Source organism: Sycon ciliatum, chromosome 6 (genome assembly GCF_964019385.1).
Source record: "Sycon ciliatum chromosome 6, ocSycCili1.1, whole genome shotgun sequence".
Taxonomy (NCBI): domain Eukaryota; kingdom Metazoa; phylum Porifera; class Calcarea; order Leucosolenida; family Sycettidae; genus Sycon; species Sycon ciliatum.
In genome coordinates, this window is record NC_088648.1 from 16,990,973 (window position 1) to 17,005,780 (window position 14,808).

The window sequence follows — 14,808 nt, forward strand, 5'->3', positions numbered from 1 at the left end:
ACTTTTGAGCCACAACCTGTAACTTTGAGCCACTCCCTGTGACTTTGAGCCAAAACCTGTCATGGCTTTGTGCCACAACCTGGTACTTCGAACAAAATTGGAAGTAAAATCTGTCCATTGAACATAAATCCGTCATCTTGAACCCAAACCCTTCACTATGAACTCAATTCAAGTATGTGACCTGAAATCCCACTAGAAATGTTCGCGAATGATCAATGTGTGTGTTTTACAAGCCTTCTCCTACGAGCATTATCTCTATCTTCTTTCATGTACCATTAATTTTGTTTAGCATCTTCCATCTCCCAGCTTTTGCTACTTTCACGGTTCGTTTCCAATGTTAACTTGTTTGCTGTCTATGTGTTGCTTGCTCTGTGTTGTTCACTAACATATGCAGACGGCTGGCTCTCTGCAAACTGATCATTTTTGCACGTCCAGTTCCAAGCTCTGTGTTGGCTACAACGTGTGCCGATGAGCATGTCAGCTCAGTTGTACATGAACAACGTGTGGGTTGTGTAAAGTGTGCAGATCACCAGATCACGGCTACATCTCTACAGTTACAGTGTTATTATTGACATCCTCACTCTCTTTCATTGGTGTCTGTCAATCACTCACCAATATACTTTCTCACTGCAATAACCAACGGTCAACGTTAGAGCTGGAGGGACAGGGCGTCGGACAGCCTTGAAACACCTTGTGGAACTGGGGAGTAAGACAAGGAGCCCGACAATTTCTCATCAACTGCACAGAGCTGTGATCGGCCGTTCTTTGAGCAACTTTCCCAAAGGATTAAGAGGTTCGTCACGATTGTTGTATGCAGTTGTCAATCTCAGTGAAAGTTGACATGCATTGAACAAGTATGACATTGCCTTAGCAATCTTGTCTTGATAATCAGTGGCGTAAATCTCTGCTGTTGGGACAATGAGCACTTCTAGCTGCAGGTAGCAAATAGCTAGAGAATTGTAAAGTGTTATCATGGCTACAGACTGTTGAAATGTCCGATTCTTTGCTAATTTACTCTTCATCTGTGTGTGTGTGTGTGTGTGTGTGTGTGTGTGTGTGTATGTATGTACGTGTGTTTGTATGTGTGTGTGTGTATGTGTGTGTGTGCGTGTGTGTGTGTGTATGTGTGTTTATTCTGTATGCTCTGTAGCCTGGCCAGAGTTCCACTACAAAAATCAGCAAAACAGCTCCCACATTGACTAGCAGTACTGGAACAGAACAGGTGGTAGCAATACTGGAGTGTTTTCATCAACAGCACAGCTCTATCAACTATTTGGCATTTGTTTTCAGGGCTATGGTCATCTGCTATCCAGCATCGAAGTAACTGTTTGATATCAACAACCTTCACTGGAACAGGAATTGTCACCAACAGATACCACCACAACTTGAATTGTCATCTACCGATACTACCACTGCCTGAAATTGTCAGCTACCACTGCTGCAATTGACCATATCTGTTATCTACCACTGATACAATTAACTGCAGCTGTCATCTACCACTGATACAATTAACTTCAGCTGTCATCTACCACTGCTGCAATTAACTGCAGTCGTCATCTACCACTGATACAAATAACTGCAGCCGTCATCTACCACTGACACAATTAACTGCAGCTGTCTTCTACCACTCCTGGAATTTACTGCAGCTGTCATCTACCACTGCTGGAATTAACTGCAGCTGTCATCTACCACTGATACAATTAACCGCTGCCGTCATCTACCACTGGTGGAATTAATTGCAGCTGTCATCTACAACTGATACAATTAACTGCAGCTGTCATCTACCACTGCTACAATTAACTCCAGCTGTCATCTACCACTGATACAATTAACTGCAGCTGTCATCTACCAACTGATACAATTAACTGCAGCCGTCATCTACCACTGGTGGAATTAACTGCAGCTGTCATCTACCACTGCTGGAATTAACTGCAGCTGTCATCTACCACTGACACACTTTACTGCAGCTGTCATCTACCACTGCTGGAATTAACTGCAGCTGTCATCTACTACTGCAGGAATTAACTGCAGCTGTCATCTACCAACTGATACAATTAACTGCAGCTGTCATCAACCACTGCAGGAATTAACTGCAGCTGTCATCTACCACTGATACAATTAACTTCAGTTGTCATCTTCCACTGCTGGAATTAACTGCAGCTGTCATCTACCACTGATACAATTAACTGCAGCTGTCATCTACCACTGATACAATTAACTGCAGCTGTCATCTACCACTAATAATTGCAGCTGTCATCTACCACTGATACAATTAACTGCAACTGTCATCTACCACTGACACAATTAACTGCAGCTGTCATCTACCACTGCTGGAATTAACTGCAGCTGTCATCTACCACTGATACAATTAACTGCAGCTGTCATCTACCGCTGACACAATTAACTGCAGCTGTTATCTACCACTGCTGGAATTAACTGCAGCTGTCATCTACCACTGATACAATTAACTGCAGCTGTCATCTACCACGGACACAATTAACTGCAGCTGTCATCAACCTCTGCAGGAATTAACTGCAGCTGTCATCTACCACTGATACAATTGACTGCAGCTGTAATCTACCACTGCTACAATCAACTGCAGCTGTCATCTACCACTGCAGGAATTAACTGCAGCTGTCATCTACCAACAGATACAATTAACTGCAGCTGTCATCAACCACTGCAGGAATTAACTGCAGCTGTCATCTACCACTGATACAATAACTTCAGTTGTCATCTTCCACTGCTGGAATTAACTGCAGCTGTCATCTACCACTGATACAATTAACTGCAGCTGTCATCTACCACTGATACAATTAACTGCAGCTGTCATCTACCACTGATAATTGCAGCTGTCATCTACCACTGATACAATTAACTGCAACTGTCATCTACCACTGACACAATTAACTGCAGCTGTCATCTACCACTGCTGGAATTAACTGCAGCTGTCATCTACCACTGATACAATTAACTGCAGCTGTCATCTACCACTGACACAATTAACTGCGGTTGTCATCAACCACTGCAGGAATTAACTGCAGCTGTCATCTACCACTGATACAATTAACTGCAGCTGTCATCTACCTCTTCTACAATTGACTGGAATTGTAACCACTATTACCATTGACTGGCACTGGTATTTACTACTGCTATCACTGGAATTTCTACGACTCATCAGGAAAGCAGTCAAAGCCTGCATTGTGTGAGGGTTGCTGGCTTGCCTTGTTGTCTCTTGGCATTTGCACCTGTGTTCTCTACATCAAAGGAAACACGTGGACACAAGGAGTTTCTGTCCAAAAGAAAGGTCAGTTCTCCATGGTTTTACACAGTGGTCTACTGTTGTCTCAATAGATTTTTCCCAGAGTGGAGTCCTTGTCTAACGAGTAATTGGATTCCAGGTTTACCTGCAGGCACTATACGTACACCATTTTTAGGGGTTTCCCCTACATAGAGTAAATCAAAGTGTGGAGCGGTTCACTCTACAAAATCATGGTGGAAGGACGCCGCCAAGTCCACACTGCATAATTCCTAAACCAAGTTGGACATTGTTTTGAGCTATGTGCATTCTTTATAAGGAATCTCTGCCTGTTGCAGAACTGAGCACTGTTAGGATGGAGGAGTAATTGTACTGTGTAGCTACTTTCCACAGAGATTCCTGTCCTAGAGCTTTGCTGTGATTGGTCGTTGCCCCATCTGTCTATATTCAGCCAGAATGTTTTGTCGTTGTTTGTGTTTGGTTCATTTTTGTCTTGTTATTGTTGCAGGAAACCGGCGTCGACACTCACGTCAGAGACTCACTGGTCAGCAGCTGTCCGCAAAAGAGCCTTCCTCAGCGGAGCAATAATTATTATACTCTGGCATTCCACTTTGTCAATAGGTCTGAAATCTGAAGTTGATTTGTGTTACGAGTAACACAATCCAGCACACCCAGCCAGCAACACAAAGCCGGAACCGGATATCCAGGGTCATATACACCCTGTCCTGTGCTGCTAACACTCTACACCGTAATACAGTACTCATGGTGTTCATCTGGTTGCCACAGTAACCTGGATTTCAACACCGTTTCTACAGGATTTACTAGAGGATTTATTAAGTAGCCAGGTGAGTGTTACAGGTCTCTGTCTGATAAATGAGAGTTGCCGTACAAAGGGATAGGTTGCTTTCGAAAGTGACAGCTTGATTACTGAAATGACAGGTTGCTGTCCGGGCCACAATGGCAGGTTACTGTCCACAATAGCAGGTCTCTGTGATAGAGTGCTATCGAAAGTGACAGCTTGCTAACTGAAGTGACAGGTTGCTGTCCACAATGGCAGATTACTGTCCACAAACGCATGTCTCTGTGATAGAGTTCTTCCGAAAGTGACAGCTTGCTAACTAAAATGAGAGGTTGATGTCCACAATGGCAGGTTACTGTCCACAATCGCAGGTCTCTGTCAAAATTGGCTGTCAGATGTCCCAATTAGCAGGGCACTGTCCAAAGTGACAGGCACCATATTGCAGCATGTAGAAATATTTATAAATCAACATCTTTTAGATATAGGGCCCATCAGCCCTGTCCCTACAAACAATACTATACTGGAACAGAATCCCTCTGTATCCCTCTCTATCCCTCTGTATCCATCTGTATCCCTCTGTATCCCTCGGAATCCCTCTGTATCCATCCCACACCCTGTTTCCCTTGCAGTCCTACTGCAAGCCACACTGACCTCACCTCAAGGCGTTCCTCTCATCTTTCCACTAGTACTCGCCACAACACTCCATCCTTATCATGCATGTACATGTGAAGGGCTCCAATTCAAAATGCGATCAGAGCTTTTGCGTTTTTTGTTTCGAAAGAATTCATATCCACCCCACGGACGCCTGTGTGTCGGTTTTACGGGTGAGAACGTGATACATTCCAGTCAAAAGGATGCCTGAAATTTGTGTTCTTCTGCAAAACGTGATCATTGATGCTGCAGTGCAGACCGAAAAAGAACAAATTAAAAATGCACTTCCTGAAATTTCCACAACATGGATGTATCTCGTTTTGAATTGGAGCCCTTCATGTAATCCCACGTTTTGACTTCCACACCCTAGTTAGCTCACCACCAGCAACCATACTCTAGAAAACACCAACACACATTTTAACTTGAATTCATTCAGTGGAATATAGCACTAGAGGAGGTGGTTGCTGCCCCACTTTGGAGCTCCCCCCGCAAGCAGAGGACACGGCGGGGATTCCATTGAACCTACTACCTACCTACATGTACATGTATGTACTGGTGTGGGGGTTGAGTTCCCTTTTGGGAACGGACACGATAATTTACTTACTTTTTACTGGTGTGGGCATTGAAATCCGGTGAGACGTCAAGCGGCCACGGGGTGCTGGCCATGCAGCTGTCAGTACTGCTGGTCCAGTTCTGCAGTGTTACAGTGCATGTACACGCTAAGCTAGTAAGGTCACCAGCCCTGGCTATTCCACCAGGTTTCTATATCTATAGCAGTCACTACTACCACTACCATCAAACCTAATTCCTACGAATATGTCATATACGTATCCTAATGCTATTTAAACATTGATCGTTCCAGCCAGGAACATTCATTTGCTCTACTAGCATTTGACCACGTTTGAAACAATATCCTATTCATCCAGTTTGGCTGCAAATTTGAAATTGGTTTTCCGGCTCAACTTTGTATGTGACCTCTCTGTTCTTGTTGATGTTTTCCCAGATCTCAATCTCCACCACTCGATTGGATTGATAATTATTATAGTGGTGACTATCACAGACATCCTCCTAATAACAATAGACCCACTCGGGTATCAAGTCATCATATCAACCTATCAGCCATCAAACACTTACCACAGTTCATCTCAACTACAACACGTTCAACAAAGTACCTACGTCATTACGCTCTCAGTTCCCATAAAGTACACCGCCTCTGCTTCAAAGTTGTCTACTTGTGTTTGGTCTTCACCTGGCTAAGTCAACACCACAACTACAAGTACAACTTGAGAGTTTTCTGCAGAGACTAGGGGAAACTTGGCAGAACAACACTATTGTCTTTAGCTCAAGTCACCAAGGCTAGCTGTGCGGTACCTTCACCGTTTACATAGCCAAGGTTAGTTCATCCCGCTATATGGACAAGTAACTGCTTGCAAGATTGAAGTAGCAGTACTGCCTATGTTTACATACCCCTGACTGACACACTGCACTACTGCATTATTGTGCAATAAGGTTGTGGGTGATGATAGGAGCCATACGTCTTGTAGAAAACGTCATGAATTTGGAGTTTGGCTTTCTTGTTGTTGTGTACCCATCCTGTTGGTCTCTGTAGCAGAAATTCGTGAAAAATGTCTACTGACTGTAACTATCTGCCTGTGTATTATACTCAGTCTGTGAGCATTCACAAGGAAAAGAGGGGGTTGAAAATGGGAAAGTCTGAGGGAAAGAATTTTTGTCACAAGGATTTGAGCCAAGAACCCTCGCTTATAGTGAATGATCATGTGGCTCCACCACTGACTTAAAGTAAAGTCTGTGAACAATTCACTTTTTTCACACTGCTGTTTTAATCTCTGATATTCTACTGTGTGCATTCTTGCCTAGGACACTGACCCCACACCCAGGACAAGATCTGGTGACGTCATCAAAACATTCTCTCCGCTACTCCACTCACAGGTCAATACTGTGGAACAGGTGACTTGCTGAACGTGCAAATTCCTCAGCTGACCGTGGCTATCAACACTTGATATATCATTGCTGCTGCAACATCTGTTCCACCCTCACATCAGCTGCATTCTCACTACAACCCTATACTGTTATTGATTCTGAGCTGTTGACCTGATCTCTGCCTATACAACTTGACTCCGTGCAAACAGAAAACATCACCAGGAAGTGTGTCCTCGGCCATAGACACGGTGAGTTTTTCTCTATTCCCATTGCTGACATACAGCACAGTGATGAAGTACATAATGCTGTGAAATTGCTAGGAACTACATCCCATGAACCAACCATGCAGGATAACGAATAACAACTCTACATATCCGGCCACAGCACATCTATATTAATTTTACACTGAGTGTGCAAGACAACAACACATAATGAAAATGAGATAGGTAGATAGATACATGCATGCTGTATTGCCTGTTTGGATGCTATCATTAATTGTGACCTCACAGCTGCAGAGGTTTCTTGAAATTTGCCAATATGGGCCGCAACCAGCTAAAACATGTCTCAGAGGGACAACTTTCAAATTTCGTTTTTCTCCAGAAAACAGTGTTTGTGACCTCACTTGACCTCTTGAAGGCGATACAAGGCACCAAAGTAGTCTAAAAGTGCCCCAAACACCACTTTGAAAATATATACATGTACCTTGAAATAGACAATCACAGTTTTCGCACAGACGAACAAATGGCTTTTGTGGAGGAGCATAATACAAAGGAACTAAAAATGATGACACCGACATCAGCATATCAACGACATCAGTTCCAAGCCATGGACCACGGTCTTCCTGGAAAACACCACGAATCAGGCAAGATGCTCTGGGCGGCGTTGCACTTGCACACCCTTTCGATTCCGGCAGTGACACTTTTGATCGTCACCTGCGCTTCCGAAACTGCGCAAGACAACTCATGACAGCTGAGTGGCACGTAATATCGTAAGCTAGTTCGTGGTCTAATGTACTCGCCCACAAGGCTTCTTCGCTACTGGGGACGACGAGGGTGATTCAGCTTCGCTGTTGACATCAACATCGGGTCCAAAAAAATTGTCATCGTGGCTCTACAGACCTCCTGCTACAACCTTGCTGACACCTGAGCAAACCCGGGCACAGCGATCGTCTGACCCTGTGTGCTGCTCTACTGCCACTAGTAGACACGGAATTGTCAGTTTTTGCACGCCAGCTACTTGAGCTAGACCACCAAATAATAGTGTTTGAACGAAAGTGAGAAGATGATCGCCACCGGTTCATGAATAAAGCGCAGCGTGAACTCGCTCGACAAAAACATTTTTTACATTCCGTCAATTCTAATTTTTTTCGAAAATCCAAAGACATAATTATTTTACCTGATTGCGGCCCATACAATATACATGGTCTTTATCTATAAATTCCTAGCAATCATTCTCGAAACACTCAGATCTCCATGCTCTTTGCTTCCCCTCTCCACACAAGACACGCCCACTCACTATCATCCTCCCCTATCCCACCACCCAGCCCCTCCCACCACCCCTCCCACTACCCTTCTCCAAACGAACAAATGTCGGACCACCGAGCTCTACACTTCCCCTCTCCACATTCAAAACGGCTGATCACTATGTCCCCTCTCTCCCCCCCCCCCCCTCTCCCACCACCCGGCCCCTCCCACCACCCCTCCCACTACCCTTCTCCAAACGAACAAATGTCGGACCACCGAGCTCTACACTTCCCCTCTCCACATTCAAAACGGCTGATCACTATGTCCCCTCTCCCCCCCCCCCCCTCCTCCTCCCCAACACCCTTCTCCACACAAGACAAATGTGAAGGAAACCCTGCCACCACTCGTCTCTAACAGTCTAAGGTAAAAAGTCGGACCACTATGCCCCCCCCCCCTCTCCCCCACCGCTCTCCACACGAAAGGAGTCTCATCGCTATCCCCCCCCCCCCCTCCTACCACCCCTTGTTTATACAAGACAAGTCTTATCAATGCCTCCCCCCCCCCCCCCCCACCACCACCACTGCTCACCCCAGCCTTCTTCATAAAGGACAAGTCATATCACTACCCCACTCCTTCCCCTCTTCCCACTCCTCCCCCTCCTCCCACTCCTCCCCCACCCTCTTCACACAAGACAAGTCAGGTCACCATGTTCCCTCCCCCCCCCCCCTCCCCGTTCTTCATACAAGACAAGGCTGATTACCCCCCCCCCCCCCCCCGTTCCCCTCACACCATACCCCTCTTCATATAAGACAACTCTGATCACTACCCCCCCCCCCCCCACCCCGCCCCTCTTCATAAAAATTAATACAAGTCTGATCACTACCCCCCCCCCCCATTCCTAACTATTATAGACTCTCATGTTCAATATGCAATGATATCATCGTTCTAAATCTGCTCCATTTTTTCTTTCCTTTCTAATTTGTGTACAGATTGCGAGGTGAAACTACTAACGCCATTGCCGTATCATCTCCATTATCATCTCCACTACCATCGACATTATATCAGTGAAGCACACTGACCAGCAATTGTCCGGGTAGTCAATCAGCTTCACCTCACGACACCAATTGTCCAAGTCACCAACAGTCTATGTGTTGATCAAACGTAGCCTTTACAATGAAGACCATCGAAGCACTGGCATTAAAGGACCTCGAGAGCACGCTATGCGAGGATCTTCAACATTCTGTCGACGACATCATGGATCGGATTGTAAGCAACAGCTTTATCCCGAGCAACAGCCGCGAGTTTGCCAAAATCACACACCGCATGTTGACTGGCCATGAACAGATCAGTTTGCTAATTGGCTACCTTCTGACTGTGCCAGGTCAGAAAGGAAAGAAGGTGTTTGCAATGTTTTGCAATGTTCTACGTCAGAACAACTTTGAGCAGCTTGCCAAGGAGCTGGAGAGCAGGGCAGAAATGTACGATCAAAGAAATTTGTCCAGCCAATCCAATGGTGACATGGAGTTCCACGGATGGGAGTGTAAACGCTCTGCTCCATTCCTACCAGAAACCTTCCCAACGCCATCTACTGGATTACAACAAGCAGCCACCAATGCAACCACTGCCAGTGTACAGAGGAGCCAAACAACAACTCAACCACAACAACAACAACCGCAGGCTGATGTTGAACCATTGCTAGCACACTACCGTAAGCGTCTTCTTCAACTTTGTCGAATCGAAAGCAAGAGGACTGCTCTACCAGGAATTGGGACACGGCGTGAAGGACAGACTGATGTTCGCAGTTTCTACACTAGCGTGCAGGCCTTGACACTGGAGCAAGCTGAACAACAACTGAATGAAAAAGGTGGAAAAACAGAGAGATGCAGCATGACAACGAGATCAATACCAATACGTCGAGCATCACAACTTCTGCAACGTAAACTAGGTGAGCATGTGCCATCACGTTATGATAACGACCGCAGATCACTTGTTGAAAGCAGCATGCTTGTTTCTCCAGCTGGCAGCGGGAAAAGCACAGTGTGTAAGATGCTTTTGTCCGACCACTACCATAACAACACTGACAGCAGCAACAGCAGCAGTGCTGTACCTTCTTGCAGTGCTGTTGACAGCGGTATATGCACCAGTGCTACTGATCCTGATTCCACACGCCAAGCTAACACTACAATCAGCAAGGATGTAACTGCTACCAACAGTGGTAACGCCTCCACCATGACAGGCAGTCTTAGCACCTCTTCCAACACAACCAGCAGCAGCACGGACACTATCACCAGCAGCACCACCAGCAGCAGCAGCATCGACACTATCACCAGCAGCACCACCAGCAGCAGCACCACCAGCAGCAGCAGCAGTACATGTGTTAGCAGCAAAGAAAACAGTGCAAAGGGCAAAATTGATGATGGCAAAAGTAGTGGAAGCAGAGATGGGGCCAACATTGAAAAAAGTCGTGGGAGCAGCACTGAGAGCAGCGGTGGGAGAAGTCGGAGACAACCTGCCGAAGAGGAGAGGGAGTTTAGAAGAGATGCAGTGCTCTCCAATTTCAACTATGTAATACATCTACCTTGCCGTGATGTGGATAGAGTCTGCAGTTACAATTGGTCTACTCTACTTGGCCTGGATGAGCAATGTCTGCATCTAGACACACACCAGCAAGACCAAATGATCGAGTACCTAGAGGATCAATCACAACAAGTCCTGTTCATTGTCGATGGATTGGACGAAATTGGTAAAGATGTGCTCGAGGAACGATCAGCTCTCTCTGCTCTCGTCCATCGTGAGCGGTTTGCTGACTCCCGAATCTTGTTGACAAGCCGTCCTTGTCAGCTAGCATCCACGCTTGCAAAAGAATGTGAAGAACACTATTGGCTGGCTGGATTCAATGATCATCAACTCGAACGCTACTGCCTTCGTAATCTTGGTGAAGATCTTGGCCAGTCTTGTTGGGACGAGCTATGCGAGGTTAGTTTAGGCCACGTCAAAGAAGCACTGAAGTCCTCCCCATTGCTATGTGCAATGCTCTGTGAGCTCTACCGAAGTCGTCAGAATGTACCGAGGTGTGCAACCATGATGTACTCCGGCTTTGTCAAGCAAGCCGCAAACCTGCGTGGCTGGCAGTTGCAAGGTGATGGAGTCAGCCTTGAGAGTCCCACACTGAGTAACAGCTTGGCTGGTGCCACAACAACAGAGGAGGACCAAGAGGAACACTCTGCTCCACAGTGGACAACTCGTAGCAGTCAACCCCATCACTGTGTACCAGGATCAACTGATACAGCCCACACCGCAGCTGTCAGTGGAGATACTGTACTAGTACAACGTAGCAGTGATACGGAGCAATCACATCAATGTATGAGCAAACGTGCACAGAACGAGCTTTGTCGTGTAGCTCTCATGTACTTGAATAGAAAGCAAGTACTGATTCCTACAAGTGCCTTGTCCAGTGAGTGCAGGAATGCAGCTTGCTCTATTGGTCTCCTTGTTGAGAGTAACACCGGTATTGGCAATGTACTACGTTCACAGGCAAAACCATGTGTCTACTTCGTACACTACTCACTACAGGAGTACTTTGCAGCACAGTACTTGTGTGCAGATCCTGAGCATGCTCAAGCTGTGAAAGGATGTGCACAAGATGGTTATGGTGTTGGTGAGGAGACAGCACCATTCTGGGCATTTGTTTGTGGTACTGCAACTAGCAAGCAACTAGCGGAGATCATCAGTATACTAAAATCAGCAATGTTAGAACATGGCCGGAATGTTGCCAACGCTACTCGTTCTCTCCTGTCCTACTTCATGGAGTATGTCAACACCAGACCAACCCTCGCAGAACAAGCAATGTTGGGTTCGGGCACAAGTGAGGAGACCAGTTACCTCTCCAAGGCAGTGGACAGCATTGCTGCTGATGGACTAAGACTGGATAATGTCCGACTTGGAATGAGTGATGTACTGGCTCTACAGTGTGTACATGATCATGCAACTACTATCAAGCTACTGGATCTCTCCAATTGCAACCTCACAGCAGAGACGTGCAACATACTCACACTGTCCAAGGCTGAAGAGCTACAACTGGGGGTGAATCCATGCAGTGCCAGTCTGGTGGAAATGGCAGCAAGATCTCTATCTTGTCCAGGCAGCAAAGTGAGAAACCTTTGGCTTGACATGTGTAATCTATCAGCATGTACCTATCCAGCTCTGCTGGCATGTGTACAAGCTAAGAATCTCCAGGTATTACTGTTGCTTAACAATAAGGAACTTGGAAATGGCTTTCTGGAGTATCTACAAAGGACACTCTACAGTGAGTGTCAGCTTACACACCTTGCTCTGCAGAATGTTGGTCTGACAGTTGGTTGTGGAAGTCAATTGGCTGCACTCATCAACAAACTGCCACAGCTTCAGCGACTGGATATGAGCTGCAATAACCTCAGCAACTCAGACATTGAACAAGTTCTGGCTGCTTTGAATACCAATGTCGTTGAGGTAGTCTGGGTCACGGGCAATGACCTGGATGATGGTATCGTTCCAGCTATCTGTGAGTTCTATCAGAGAAAGAACGGAAAGCAGCAGCAGCAGCAGCATTCATCAGCTAGCACCTCTCCAGCAGTTCAGAATGGCCACAAATGTGAAGTACAGTTACAAGGCTGTAATGTGACCAGAGAAGGTCTGGAAACCATAGCAACCGCACAGTGCTTATCCCATGGTGATCTGGTGGTCACGGGTCTCCACTTTGTGAACAGTGATGGTGTACGGGAACGGGATCTGCGGCAAAGGTTGCTCAAGAACCATGCCAGTCTCTACATGGAATATATTGGTGATACTGGCGCACAGCAGATTGCTCCAGCTATTGGCTATAATGGCAGCGATCACTTTATGTACTACATAGCCCATCAAACCATCCAGAAAGTCGTCCCAGTCATGGCTGTCAACACAACTATGGAGATACTAAATCTCCGGTACTGCAACATAACCAGCACTGGTGCAGAGGTGCTTGCTGAGCAAGGTCTGGCACACAACAACACACTCCGAGTGGTCTACTTATCGTTCAACAACATTGGACTGCATGGATTGTGCTCAGTACTCAGAGCATGTCGTCATCGAACTCTATCATCTCCACTGGCATTGGTTATGTCAGATAACAACATCTTTCCTACGTATCAACAACTGCCACCTCTCCAACAAACACAACAGCAACAGCAACAGCCACAGCAGCAGCTGCAGCAGCAGCAGCAGCAGCAGCAGCAAGAAGCTGATGTTATCCGTCCAGTCACGAGTCTACTGTCACAGTGCACAGGGATTGTTTGTCTCGCACTGACAGGCACAGGACTGGATGATGACACTGGAGCTGAGTTCATCACATCTCTACGCAGTAATCAGTATATCAAGTGGCTCACACTTGGCCGTAATGCCTTGAGTGATCGCAGCGCTGGTGCACTGTGTGTTGCTATGGAGACCAACACCACACTGAAGACAATCTCACTGTACAAGAACAACGTGACAGATGATGGAGTGAAGCAGCTCATCAGCTCACCTGGTGTACAGCATATGCACGCTGTAGCATTGGGTGGCAATCCATGTCAGACAGAGCAGTTCAGAATGCCGCTGTTTGACGGGTGGGTCACACATTCCCAAGAGAATCTTTTGGAACTCACATGGCAACTTTGTTGAACAGCTGGAGCAATAATATGACAGTGAGTGTTTTCAGTCACGTGATCAATATTCTGCTGGCCATAGATTCTTCCTGTTTGCTATTCTCATAATGACCATTTCATGGAGCAGCCTTGAAACTGGAAATAGCTGCTACACTTGAATAGACGGAATGCATGATAGTACCCGTAGTGTTGGAGTTACCTGAGAGAGACAACTACAGTTGAAATCTATACTTTTTCTCATATCAGCAATGTTTATAGTGAGAGCTACCATAGTTGGTTTAGATCACTTGTCAGACATTTCTTCAGTACGATCTTCACAACACACGCTTCATTCCCAAAATGCGTAGAGATTACAGTGCAAGAAGCAACATATCCACCAGCATCATTGTTTTTCTCACCAGCAATTCCATGTTTCGTGTAATGCAACGTACCCAGCAACTCCACTGTAACCATGGTGACAGCTATGTTACAGAATATACACTCACAGAGCATGGATAGTGCTGTCCTTTTCTTGCACCCTTCCTCCCCTTTCATTTCCATCATTGAATTATGCTAGTTTTGGATGGATTCTTTAAAAGAAGATCATGGTTCTAGAGGTAATCTCCTAGTGTGTTGCAGTGCTGCAGCAAGGGAGGAGGTATCTGGCGCAAAGGAAGGGAGGTGAGGGGAGGGGAGGGAGACAGGAAGGGTAGAGTGACGGGGAGCGGAGCGGAGGGGAATGATATGGGGACGGGAGGGAGACGGGCAAGGTAGTCGAGGCGGATGGGGAGGGGAGTGAGACATTGGAGGGCAGGAAGAGCTTTGGAAGAATAGCGGAGTGAAGGTTTCGGACTCGGCAGGCTTGTTACAGGCACCCGAGGTGTTCCGCAGGGTTCAGTCCTGGGTCCGCTGCTCTCCAGCCCTACACCAGAGACGTACAGCCTGTTACCTCCCCGACAATGTCAATCCAGTTTGCAGACGATATAGCCTTGACTTCCAAACGCCGCAGCGCTGACCTCGTCTCGTCTGAGCTCACAACAGCAGTCTGTAGCCTAGCTT

The 14,808-nt window shown here is 46.4% G+C and overlaps 1 protein-coding gene across 1 annotated transcript; it reads left to right on the forward strand.

Annotated features, from left to right (window-relative positions):
* Window positions 1–2,397: 2,397 nt before the first annotated feature.
* On the forward strand, window positions 2,398–14,138 carry LOC135819503 (uncharacterized). Its single transcript, XM_065332720.1, has 5 exons — window positions 2,398–3,307; window positions 3,768–4,104; window positions 5,713–6,102; window positions 6,588–6,898; window positions 9,103–14,138. The coding sequence occupies exon 5, from the start codon at window positions 9,287–9,289 to the stop codon at window positions 13,784–13,786; it is 4,500 nt and encodes a 1,499-aa protein (XP_065188792.1). The 5' UTR covers window positions 2,398–3,307; window positions 3,768–4,104; window positions 5,713–6,102; window positions 6,588–6,898; window positions 9,103–9,286; the 3' UTR covers window positions 13,787–14,138.
* The last annotated feature ends 670 nt before the right edge of the window (window positions 14,139–14,808 follow it).